This window comes from Chrysochloris asiatica, unplaced genomic scaffold, assembly GCF_000296735.1.
Source record: "Chrysochloris asiatica unplaced genomic scaffold, ChrAsi1.0 scaffold00349, whole genome shotgun sequence".
Classification (NCBI taxonomy): domain Eukaryota; kingdom Metazoa; phylum Chordata; class Mammalia; order Afrosoricida; family Chrysochloridae; genus Chrysochloris; species Chrysochloris asiatica.
Genome location: NW_006408867.1, coordinates 1722685 through 1734916, shown reverse-complemented (window position 1 = coordinate 1734916; position 12232 = coordinate 1722685). Strand labels below are relative to the sequence as shown.

Genomic DNA, 12232 nt, shown 5'->3' with positions numbered 1-12232 from the left:
AACTGGACCTTTATTGTTGTTGTTAAGTGCAGTTTTTGAGTCGATTCCGACCCATAGCAATCCTATACAGGGTTTCTGAGAAAGGACTAGTGAGATTGAATTGCCAACCTTGAGGTTCAAACTGACTTTGCATTCCAGCACATTAAATCACAGCACCACACCAGGACTCTGACTGGCCCTTAGAGATGGTCTAAATCAACCTTTGCACTGTAAAAATAAGGAAAAAGGAGCCCAAAGAAATGAAGTGACAGAATCAAGACTAGAACCCACTTCTGTGCTCTTTACACAAGAGACTTTTGAGCAAACTCGGGATGGCTCCATGGCTGCGGCAACAATTATTAGAGTCAAAAAAATAAATAAAAAAATTCAGAGACCACAAACTTTGAGCTCGTGGAACTTTAAATGTCAGTCAAGGGACTCTGAGATCACTGAATCCACTCATGTTGCAGAGGAAGAAACCGAGTTAGAGGGAAAGACTCCAGTACGAGAGCTCCGTAACACTACAGAACTGAAACCAGATCTCCATAACTTGTAGGTTGATATTACAAAACTGGAACTAGATAGAGATGAAGCAGGAATAAAAGGGTCCTGGTGTGGCACTGTATGATAAGCACTAGACTGCTAACCTCAAGGTTGGTAGTTCAAACCCACCAGCTACTCTTTGGAAACTCTATCTGGGGTTGCTCTGAGTAGAAACCGACTCAATGGCACTTAACAACAAGAATATCTGTATCTTTATCCTAATCTTGTTTTATTCCAAAAGAAGACATAGATACCCTGTTAGCTAGAGATGTAGTTATTTTAAAATAAATTGTATGGACAAAAAGACTTGAGAAATGCCAACAACACTTTCCAACTGACAAACTGTTTTAATATTATTTCATCTTCATGAACTATAATTTTTAGAATTCAAAATCATAGTTGTCACTGGTCAGACCGCTAATAAGAGACAAAATTAGAACTGGAAGCTCCTCTTACTCCAAATTGAATGCTGATTCTACTATATCAGAGAAAGCACGGTTGAATAAACTTAATAGACTTCCACTGTTTGCATTATAGCTGAGGAGGTGTTCATAGGAGTCCTGGTGTGGCACTGTAGGATAACACTGGACTGCTAACCATAAGGTCAATGGTTCAAACCCATCAGCTGCTCCTTAGAAACCCTATAAAGGATCATTATGAGGCAAGGCAAATTAAAGGCACTTCACAACAATGATTCCTGAAGAGCAAGGTAAACTCTGGGTGAATCATGGAAGTGAGATAATCTTGGAAGTCTCATAAAATGGATTTCATGGCTTCAGTTATGAGCAGAGGATTAATAGATTCTGAGAATGTGGAGTCTTGGGCCAAGGCTCACTAATTTGCTAGGTGGTATGATCCTCATTAGGACCCATGGTGGTTGCAGTGGGTTAGACACTCAGCTCGATAACCACAAGGTGAGTGGATCAAACCCACCAGCTGCTCCAAGGGAGAAAGATGTGGCATTCTGCTTCCTTAAAAATTTACAGCCTTGGAAGTCTTATGGGGCAGCTCTACCCTGTCCTAAAGGTCCCTATGATTCAGAAAAGACCCTTCAGCAGTGGGTTTATGACCCTCATTTACTTGGCAAATGAGTGAGGAGTTGTTCTTGGGATGTTTTTAATCTTGGAAGCCTTTAAGTAAGTTGTTGTTGTTGTTAAGTGCCGTCGAGTCGGTTCCGACCCATAGCCACCCTGTACAGGGTTTCCGAGGGTGTAAATCTTTACGGGAGTAGAAAGCCTCATCTTTCTCTCGCGGAACAGCTGGTAGTTTCGAACCACTGACCTTAAGGTTCGCAGCCCGATTCGTAACCACTATGCTACCAGAGCTTGTTGTTAAATACCATGGAGTTGACCCATAGCCACACTGTATAGGGTTTCTGAGGAGGGGCTGGTGAGCTTGACCCACCAACCTTGCGCTTCAGACTGACTTTGAAGTCCAGTGCATTAACCCACAGCACCACACCAGGATTCCTTTAAGCAGATTTGTTGTTGTTAAGTGTTGTTGAGTCGGTTCCAACCCATAGCGACCCTGTACAGGGCTTCCTACGAGCAACTGGTAAGCTTGAACCACCGACCTTGCAGTTCAAAGCAACTTTTCAGTCCAGCGCATTTACCTACAGTGCCACACCAGAAGTCCTTTAAGTAGATGTTGTTGTTAGGTGCCATCAAGTCGGTACCGACTCATAGCGACCCTGTGCACAACAGAAAAAAACACTGCCTGATCCTAGGTCAACCTCACAATTGTTGCCACACTTGAGCCCACTGATGCTGCCACTTTGACAATTCATCTCGCTGGGGGTCTTCCTCTTTTTCTCTGACCCTCCACCCTACCAAACATGATATCCTTCTTCAGAGACTGGTCCCTCCTGACAATATCTCCAAAGTATGAGAGATGAAGTTTGGCCATCCTGGCCTCCAAAGAGCACTCTGGCTGCACTTCTTCCAACACAGATCTGTTGGTTCTTTTGGCAGCCCATGGCACTTTCAATGTTTTTCTCCAACACCATAACTCAAAAGCATCAATTCTTCTACGGTCTTCTTTATTCATTGTCCAGCTTTTGCATGCATATGAGGCTACTGAAAATACCACGGCTTGGGTCAGGCACACCTTAGTCCAACGTTTCCCCACCACCACCACTTAGATTATGGTGGTAGAAAAGAATTTGAAAGTATCACGGGCTGCCTGCCAGAAGAACAAACACATCTGTGTTGGAAGTGAGGATGGCAAGACTTCACCTCTCATTCTTTGGACATGTTGTCAGGAGGTACCAGTCCCAGGAGAAGGACACCATGCTTGGTAAAATGGAAGGTCAGATAAAAAGATAAAGATCTCCAAAGAGATGAACTGATACAGTGGCAGCAACAATGAGCTCAAACATAACAACACTCATGAGGATGGCCCAGGACCTGGCAGTTCTGTTGTACGTAGGGTTACTATGAATCAGAACTGACTTGATGGTACCTAACAGCAAACAACAATGGTTCCAGGAAATTAGAACAGACTGGGATGACGAGAAAGGGAAAGTTCTAGTTATTTTCCTTTAAAACAAACACAAGTCCATTCACTGTAAGAAGAAAAGATGTTCAAAATATATTTTTTAATGTGTCAGGTAGTCAAAAACCAACTGACTTTGAGTAGTCAGTGCCAATCATTTAGTAATTATGAAACTGAATGACATTCATGGTAAACCTTGTGCCCTGGTGAAACAGGACTAGGACGCTGTGTTTATACCTTCCTTTTGTGGGCAGGAACCAGCAAAAATCTGCTGTTCCAAGGATTGGTAGTCATAGGGAGGAGAAAAATAGGGAACCTGAGACATACATCTATGCTTCCCACATTTTATTATTGCTTACCTTTCATCCAACAGCCAAACCTAAGTCTCATAAATATTGCTTCTAATAATATTTTTAAGATCCAACAAAAGAATTTTAGAAAACAAATGGATTCAGTTACACTGCAAATAGATATACTACATTTGTTTTCCAAGTAAAATTCAATTGATCCATTTCAAAGTTCTACAAAAAAGTAGCTTTTTTTTTTTCTTTCCAGATTTTTATTCCAGTTCTTGTTCACAAGTGCTTTGCCTAAAGCTACTTAGGCCACCTTAGGAAGTGAGACAGCTGTCACCAGGTCTACTTCTGACATTTTTGGGTTGGTGCAAGAGTACAAGTAGAAACCCATAGTACATAGGTGCAGCCCATCTTCTTTTCCTTCCCCTACCCCAAAGCAGCTATAAGCCCCATGACCACTTATACCTCGGGCACTGTTTGGAAAGGGAAAAAAGACTACACAGACCCTGGAAGTGATGCCATTTGGGTAAATATTCCAGGTTTCTGGGTAAGCATGGTCTAAAAGACTAGAGAGCACATGCACCAGGTGAGCACACCCTTTGGCCCTGTGGACTCCTTGCTTTGTGAAGAGGGGCACAGCAGAAGGATCCCAGAATGGGGCACCTCTAAAGCATGGGACACCACTAACTATGAAGGCCCCATCTTGGGACTGGGTGGGCAGTGGGGAAGATGCTGTGATCTGTGTCTTCTCTTGTTTCTTCCCTTTGGCTCAATTCCTGGTATCAAGCATGGCTCATTATACAGAAAGAAGAAAAACATTTGGACAAGGATGATGATGAAAGCCTGAGTTCTGGGAAGCCTGCCTTAGGTGGAACAATAATAATTCTCTGCCCATTCAAGGCTACAGCACGTAGGAAGCCTCCCTTTCTTCAGGCATGGGGGCCTGCCAAACTAAGAACGCAAACAGCACTAGTTAGGTACACACCTCACCCTGGACAGGATGGAGGCCCTCAGAAAGGAGAGTCCTAAAGTCTCTTGTCTCATTCTTTAACAGAGTTCATCTCCTTCTAAAACGTACATAGCTGTGTCATGCCAGATTTTGTCCCTACAGATAACAACACCATCTCAGAACTCAGCTCTCTGCATGAGGACGACAGCAATTTCCGCCAGTCTTACCATCAGATGCGAAACAAGCAGCTCCCTATATCTGGAGACTTGGAAAGCAATCCTGACTACTGGTCAGGTATCATGGGAGGCAACAGTGGCACAAGCCGAGGGCCCTCAGCCATGGAGTATAACAAAGAAGATCGGGAAAGCTTCAGGCACAGGTGATGATGACTATGGAGGGGTAGCTCTGGTGCTGAGTGTGATGGGGAAGTGATGGGACAGGATCTGGAAGGCAGGCCATATCTGAGGCTGCTTCCCCAGGGTTCAGCCAGCTGTCATCTGATATAACTAACTGATAGCATCTGATAGCATCTCCTCCATCCTAGGTTATCTTGCCACATCTCTCTATGGGCTTCTCACATTTACTAAGCAAGCGTACACTTGTGACATTGCATGTAAAAGTAATCAGCCAAGACCCTTTGGAATAAGTGTTCTAGACCCCTCAAGAAACCTTGCTAACATTTTCCTGCCCTTCCTATATAAAAATGCCACTCATCATCGCCATGGTTTTTGATCCTTTATCATGCGACAGGTCAAATGCCAGACACTTTATGCTGTAGAATTTAATTCTTATAGCAACTCTAAAAGGTAGCCACTACTGTTGTTGTTAGCTGCCATAACGGTGACCCTGATTCATGGTGACCCCCATATATAACAGGAGCAGACCACTGTGGTCCATAAAGCTTTTATTGGCTGATTTTCAGAAATAGGTCACCAGGACTAATGTCCCAGTTTGTAAGTCCTGTTCAGCATCTTACAACATGCAAGCCTCTTCTGATACGCAAGTGGTTACTACAAGACACTATTAACACCCCCATTTTAAATTGGGGAAACTGAAACTTACAGATACTAAGGACCAACCGTAACCAGGGTTACACAACTAACAAATGCAGGAGGCCAAGATATGTGTTACCACATCCCCACTGAAGAGCACTTTTCCCACTCACCTGTCCTATACCTTGCAAAAGCAGTTGTTGTTTTGTGGTAAGTGCAGTCAAATCAGTTCTGACCCACAGCGACCATGTATTGGTTTCCAAGGAATTTCTGGTAGGTTTGAACCTCCAACCTTGCTGTTCAAACTGACTCTTTGGTCTAGCACATTAGCCTGCAGTGCCACACTAGGTCTCTGCAAAAGCAGTAGACATCGCCTTTCTCTTGAATTTACAATTGCAGGGGGTCCTCTGGCCTGCTGCCCTTAGAGGTAAGTTGGCCCTTGCTTTGGGGGAAGAAAAGTCCTTTGTGTGTCACCGAATATAACTGAAGCTCATTGGGTCATAGTTATATTGCAAACCCCACTACCTATCCTGACTTTGAGGATGAGTGAAGTTAGATTTATGGCTGTCAACCGGAGTTCCCATAACAGTGATCAGAATGCATGCTTCATTCAGCACACTTTAGATAACATTTTAATCTAATTTTGATCCTTAGCCAATTTTGTTCCTTAGCATGAACTCCTGAGATATAGTTGCCTTCACTTGACAGATTATGGGGTCCGTGAGGAGGTGACTTGCCCAAGCTTATTCTTGCAGAGAGGAGCTGGGCTAAGGCCCCGACCCAACCCTGGGTCCTCTGACACCCCAGCTTCAAACTCCCTGCTGTTCACATGGCAGATGTTCCATATACAAACTATTAACTGGTTGACTGACCGATGACTCTTGTGCCTGCAGCCAGCAGCGCTCCAAATCGGAGATGTTGTCCCGGAAGAACTTTGCCACAGGAGTGCCGGCCGTGTCCATGGACGAGCTGGCCGCCTTCGCCGACTCCTATGGCCAGAGGCCCCGCAGGCCTGATGGCAACAGCCATGAGGCCCGGGGCGGCAGCCGCTTCGACCGCTCTGAGTCCCGGGCTCACGGGGGCTTCTACCAGGATGGCTCCCTGGAGGAGTACTACGGCAAAAAGAGTCGCAGCCGCGAGCCCCTGACCGACGCAGAGCGCGGCTGGTCCTACAGTCCCCCGCGCCGGCGGCCGGCCGAGGACTCGCACCTGCCGCGCCTGGTGAGCCGCACGCCGAGCGTGGCGCCCAAGTACGACCACTCGTACCTGAGCAGCGTGCTGGAGCGCAAGCCGCGCCCCGAGGGCCCCAGCCGCGGGGGCAGTCTGGAGACGCCGTCCAAGCTGAGCGCACAGCTCAGCCAGCGCAGCGCCTCCTACTACGCCTGGTCGCCGCCGACCACCTACAAGGCGGGGGGCGCACCGCAAGGCGATGATGAGGACGACACGGCCGACGACACGCTGCCACCTTACAGCGAGCTTGAGCTGAGCCGGGGCCCGTCCTACCGGAGCCGGGACCTGCCCTACCACAGCAACTCCGAGAAGAGGAGGAAAAAGGAGCCCGCCAAGAAAACTGTGAGGCCGTGTCTGGCGCTCCTCCTCCAAGTGGGCTGAGAGGGGAAGCACCAGGCAGGGTCGCTGCCCAGGATCTAGGGGCCCTAGCTGGGCAGGGGGCTGGGGAGACGGTGAGGATGGAGAGCAGAATAGAGGGGGCCTTGAGATGCCGATGCCAGGGACTGGGCATCGTGCTTTGGGAGAATCTGTGGAGATTACACTGTTTTGTTTTCATCCTCACTTTATCAGGGCCTAGGTGAAGTAAGTAAGCCTGGGACGCTGCAGAGTTGAAGAAGGGGCAGAAGGTAGATGGACGGAGGTGTGTGGATGGTTACACGGAGACCATTAGATAACCAAAGACCGGCTTTCAAAAGCAGTTATTATTCCTGGCACCACCACCACCACCAAAGGCCTTTGTATAAACTGGACCCATCTGAGCCCTAGTATGGCGTTGTAGGAATGATAACACAAGGTCGGCAGTTCAACAGCCACCAGCTACTCTCAGAAACTCTGTCTAGTGTCTCTGTGTGTCAGAATTGACTCCACAGCACACAACAAATGAGGTCTTTGTAAAATAGCCTATGCATATGGGCATTCCCTACTGGGATGAGAGTTTGTTACTTACCATAAAGGGTCCACAACTCAGAAGTTAAGAACCACTGCTGCTTATGAGGGACTAACGTCTTTCCTCCTCTAACACTTGTATTGAGTGTAAACTATGTACTGTATCCTGTATATGTGAAGGAAATCTCTTGATCCCTACTTAATTGTCGCTTTTGTAAACTGCCTTATATAAACTTTGTTGCTTTCTCTTCAAATGCCAAGAGCAGTCCATTCCATCCCTTTATCCCCAAAGGTGAACTCTGGACCTCAAAGAAATGTTGGGGGACAGTCACAGATGTGCAATGCAGGTTGCCAGAGCGATTCTGAAGCCAGTGCTTTGGGAAGCTACGCTCCAATAGTACTCTGCCTCCTCCTCAATGACGCAGTCTCTCTCGCTTGTTTTTCCTCTTCCATGATTCCAAACTAGATATTTTCCTCAGTGTAATATGGAAGAAACCTGAACAGAATAAAGGTTTCCCATTAATATTAACCTCTCCAAAGCAATTAAGGGTGGTTTGTTGTGATTTCTATAATGAAATGTAATGACTGAGGTACTGTGAGGAGGGAAGGAACTTACAAGCAATTTGAGTGAGAAGAGAGTTGTGGTATCATCCATACTTGTTGCCTGTGGAATGGCAGTGTTGTAGTTACCCCTAGGAATTCTGGTGTGGCACTGTGGAATAAACACTGGACTGCTAACCACAAGGCCAGTGGTTCAGACCCATCAGCCGCTCCTTGGAAACCCTATACAGGGTCACTATGAGTCCGAACCAACTTGATGACACTTAACAATAATAAGAGTTATCCCTAAGTAGGTGGTTTTTGTTCTATGGCCATGGAACTAAGTTCTATCACATTTATGTTGGCACCAATTGAGGCTTATTTACCAGTAATTAAAAGCCTAATGAAATTCCATAAGAGTTGCAGTGTGCTAGGCTATGAACAATGGCCCATCTGTTGTGTAGGTTGCTTTCTTTAACCAGTCTGTGGTTTAATGTTGGGCTCTTTCTGCTCTTCCTCAGAGTGACTTTCCAACCAGGATGTCCCTTGTGGTCTGATGTTTGTTTTCAAGACAAATCTCTGGATGACTAGAAATCAGAAGGAGACTACAGGGACAAGACACAAATCCAAGAGCCAGCAGGCCCAGGACCGCCTCTGGCCACCATTGGAAGATTTGCTGATCATCTGCTTCGGCAAGGGATGGGAGGCAGCCTTTAAGGGAGGCTGATTCCAAACCTCAGTGTCCATCAAACTAGTTTGGGAACTTTATCAAGAAAACAACTTAAGTGTGAGAATATGCCCACATACAGAGTTTCTCACTCACAGAGCTTATCCTGCCCAATCTTTGTCCTTAGCTGAACTAAAACTCCATTTTCTGTTCCAAAAGGGAGTTCGCTCTGGATCGCTAACTGCATATGCTTACAGTATGCTTTGGCATACCTCCTATGCTGTGCTTAGAGACAGAAGAATTTATTGCTACTATTAGAAGAAGACCCTCTGCTGATAACAGAAGATAGCTTCAAGGCAAAATATGCCTTTTATCCCCATCACTTCCCAGTCAGTAAACCTTGTTACACTAAAATCAGAAGGCCTTTGTTGAACTCAGTGACAGTGACCTGCTGGACAATCACAAAAATGACTCTGATTTTCTGTTCTGAATGACAATTCTTGAGTGACTGAGCCAAAACGAAAGAGAGTATACCTTTTTGAAAAGCCATCGAAGTGGTATTTATTTTTCCATTCTGAGAACCTAGCTGCTTTTTTTCTTTCTATTGTACTCATCAACATCTGAGTCTTGGCTATTAAGGGCTCTCCTCTTTTGTGTCCCCTTTCCTGGACTCTCCATGGTTGGTGCCACTCTCCCTCCTCACTGATTAGGATGTCATCAGGTGCCTTTTGATAAATTCTTAAAATACGCATATGAAAGGGGAGAGAAGAAGAGAAGAAAGCAGCAAATGCAAGAATGAGAAAGAATTTAAGAGGAAAATAACATATGATCTCATCATATTTTGAATGTGGGCCATTTTTCTCACAGACACAACTAGTCTTCTCTGTTTTGTGCTTCACTTAACCGTGAGTTGTTTCTTTCATTCCAATTCTGCCACTTCAGGACACCAAGGATGTGGAACTTGCATCTCATGGCCTGACCAGGTTGTCATTCTAAATACTTTTGGGACATAAAAGATACTGCTTTCTCAGGAAGGCACACTCTCCATCCCTCTCCTTGCCTAAATTACAGATTCTGCCTAAATTCCAAAGCTAGATATCTCTGGACTTTGTAATTTGTATTGATTGCAAAAAATGACCACAAACTCTTAAGAACATCTTATCAAGAGGTATGAGTCTGTTTCACTACTCTTTGAAGCTGGGGTTGGCCCTGTGACTTGATTTAGTCAAAGGAACAATAACAAACAAGGCATAAGCAGAGACTTGAAAAGTTCTTGCGTATTGGGGCTTGTCCTCTCTTGCTGCTGTTGGGAGCAGCACAGTCACCACCAAGTGAACAAGCCTGGCCCATCCTGCTGCATAGTGAAAGAAAACAATCCCAGTGACCATTTTTCAATCTGATAGCATATTAACTCTCAGCTGATTTCAGTGAGCGCAACAAAGACAGAACTGCCTGAGCTCAGCTCACTTTGTTGATTCCTATTCAAGGCATGAGGAAATGAACACTCATGTTCCTTTCCTTGGTAGAACAAAATTGGTATTCCCTTCTTGAATCAGTGTTCATTCCTGAGTCCTTGATCCATCCAGTCCTGGAATATTTCATAGATTCCACTTTCATTGACAGACTTTTGTTAAAGCTTTCCAACTGTACTATCATTACGATGGACACATGATTGGGTTAAATCACTGGAAGACAATGATGTCTGATCATGCTATCCTGTCCTCCCAGTAGTGGTCCATTCCCTATCTGTCATTCCATGGACAAGCACTGGAACAGGTCACTTCTTCAGCATTTACATGGTCTTCTCCAGAAACACTTGACTGGACTTAGGCCCGATTCTCAGAGTACCATTCCATTAATATCCATAGTATTTCATGGCATTTCAAAAAAAGTCCTACATGTGCAGTGAAATAAAGAAGCGGCTGGGTGAGGATCAGAAGGGATGAGTTGGTATCATTGCTGGGAGAGCAGCCTATCAAAATAATTGGCAGTGGCTTTGACCTGAGGAACTAGGAGGACAGTTAAGTCCAGTGGTGGCATTCTTAAGGGCTGGAAGACACAAGCCATAACCCTGGTGCTGAGTTGCTGGTCTCTTTGGCCTCCAAAAACCTAGGTCTGGTCTGTGTGGACCCCATTTTAGATGGAAAAGACAATAAAACACCAATTCTTAGTCACCAGCTTCAGATTTCTGCTTCTCAGACACTTTTGAAGAATGTTGTTGGATGGCTGCAGTAGCTGTTTTCTCTTTAAATTAAGCACTGTGTCAGGCTTCTCACCACCAAAGAGCCCGTAGCACTAGCTGCAGAGACCAAAAAATACTGCTTTTATTTTCAGGGGGCATGTATGATTTGAGGTGAAGGTTGAGGGAAACCATGGGTAAAAGAGATTATTGTTAGAAAGTGGCAGTTCCAGAGACAACAAAACTATAGACAGACAATAAAAAATACAAAGATGCTATCAGATTTCTAGAATAACCTGGGAGTCAGGACCAGCTGCATAAATCACTCAGCCTTCCAGGTTTCCACTGAGAGAGAATACAGTCATTTCCCAGTAGATGAACAGGAGATGAGACTGGATAGAAAAGTAAAGACAAAGCTGGCCATCATTAATAACCCTACTGTCTTTACAGTAGGGTTTTTTCCTCCCTAAATAGTGTTTCCTGCATAGGAAGCGCTTAGTCATGTTAACTCATTCCTAGGTTTTATTGGGGTTCAAAATCAGTCTTGTCTAAGACATAGTCACTGTCAACTGGCATCCTGAAATTTAATAGGGAAAGTAAGATATGCCCAAGGAGTCCTAGTTTGGCACTGTTGGATAAATACTAGACTGCTTAACCACAAAGTTGGCAGTTCAAACCTGCCAGCTGCTCCTCAGAAACCCTATATAGGGTCACTATGAGTCAGAACTGACTCCATGGTACTTAACAACACAGAATTAGGAGATATTATACATAGAAGTCCTGATGTGGTGCTGTGGGCTAATGCGTGGACTGCAAAGTTGGTTTGAACTGCAAGGTTGGTGGTTTAAGCTCACTAGGGTTCAAGTTCCTATATAGGGTCACTATGAGCTGAAAACAACTCGATGGCACTTAACAACAATACACATAGTATGACACTGATACAGATAAGTTACACAAAACCCAGGGACTGAAATATTTTAAAATTTAAATGGGAGTATTTTTAAAAATGTTTTATTGTGAATTATATGATAGTTTAGTTTACATGGGAGAATATTAGCTTTATATTCATCCTATTGCATATCATTTCATTGCCATGGTTACAATGCCCTCCATGCATCACCAAACAACCAAAGGGTATACCCCGCAAGCCTGCCCCTCTGTCATCAGCACACAGACCCTCTTAAATGGGAGTATTTTGATAGCTAAGTTGTATGTGTGTATCTGTGTCCATCCATCACATTGAGAAATATGCTCAGTGATCTGAAAAGCCAGTATTAGAAAATTGAAACTTCAAAGAGGTGAATTAGGATGTGGAGGGGTGAGAGACAGAGGGCCACCCGAGAGATGATGTCTGGGCTGCTGGTTTTGCCTGTGAGTCAAAGCTGAGTCAGAGGTGTGCTGGAGGAGGGAGTCTGGACGTGGGTGGCAGGAGGTGTCCCCTGGTAGATGAGTTACTGCTTTAAGGCAGATTCACTTGCA

At 44.9% G+C, this 12232-nt stretch overlaps 1 protein-coding gene across 1 annotated transcript in view; it reads left to right on the top strand.

Annotated features, from left to right (window-relative positions):
• ILDR2 (immunoglobulin-like domain containing receptor 2) overlaps window positions 1–9047 on the top strand; it is a 97964-nt gene extending 88917 nt beyond the window's left edge. The window contains exons 8-10 of the mRNA XM_006875992.1: window positions 4423–4639; window positions 6146–6824; window positions 8429–9047. Coding sequence (XP_006876054.1) covers window positions 4423–4639; window positions 6146–6824; window positions 8429–8464 — 932 coding nt within the window. The 3' untranslated portion in view covers window positions 8465–9047. The remainder of the gene's footprint in view (window positions 1–4422; window positions 4640–6145; window positions 6825–8428) is intronic.
• Window positions 9048–12232: the final 3185 nt, after the last annotated feature.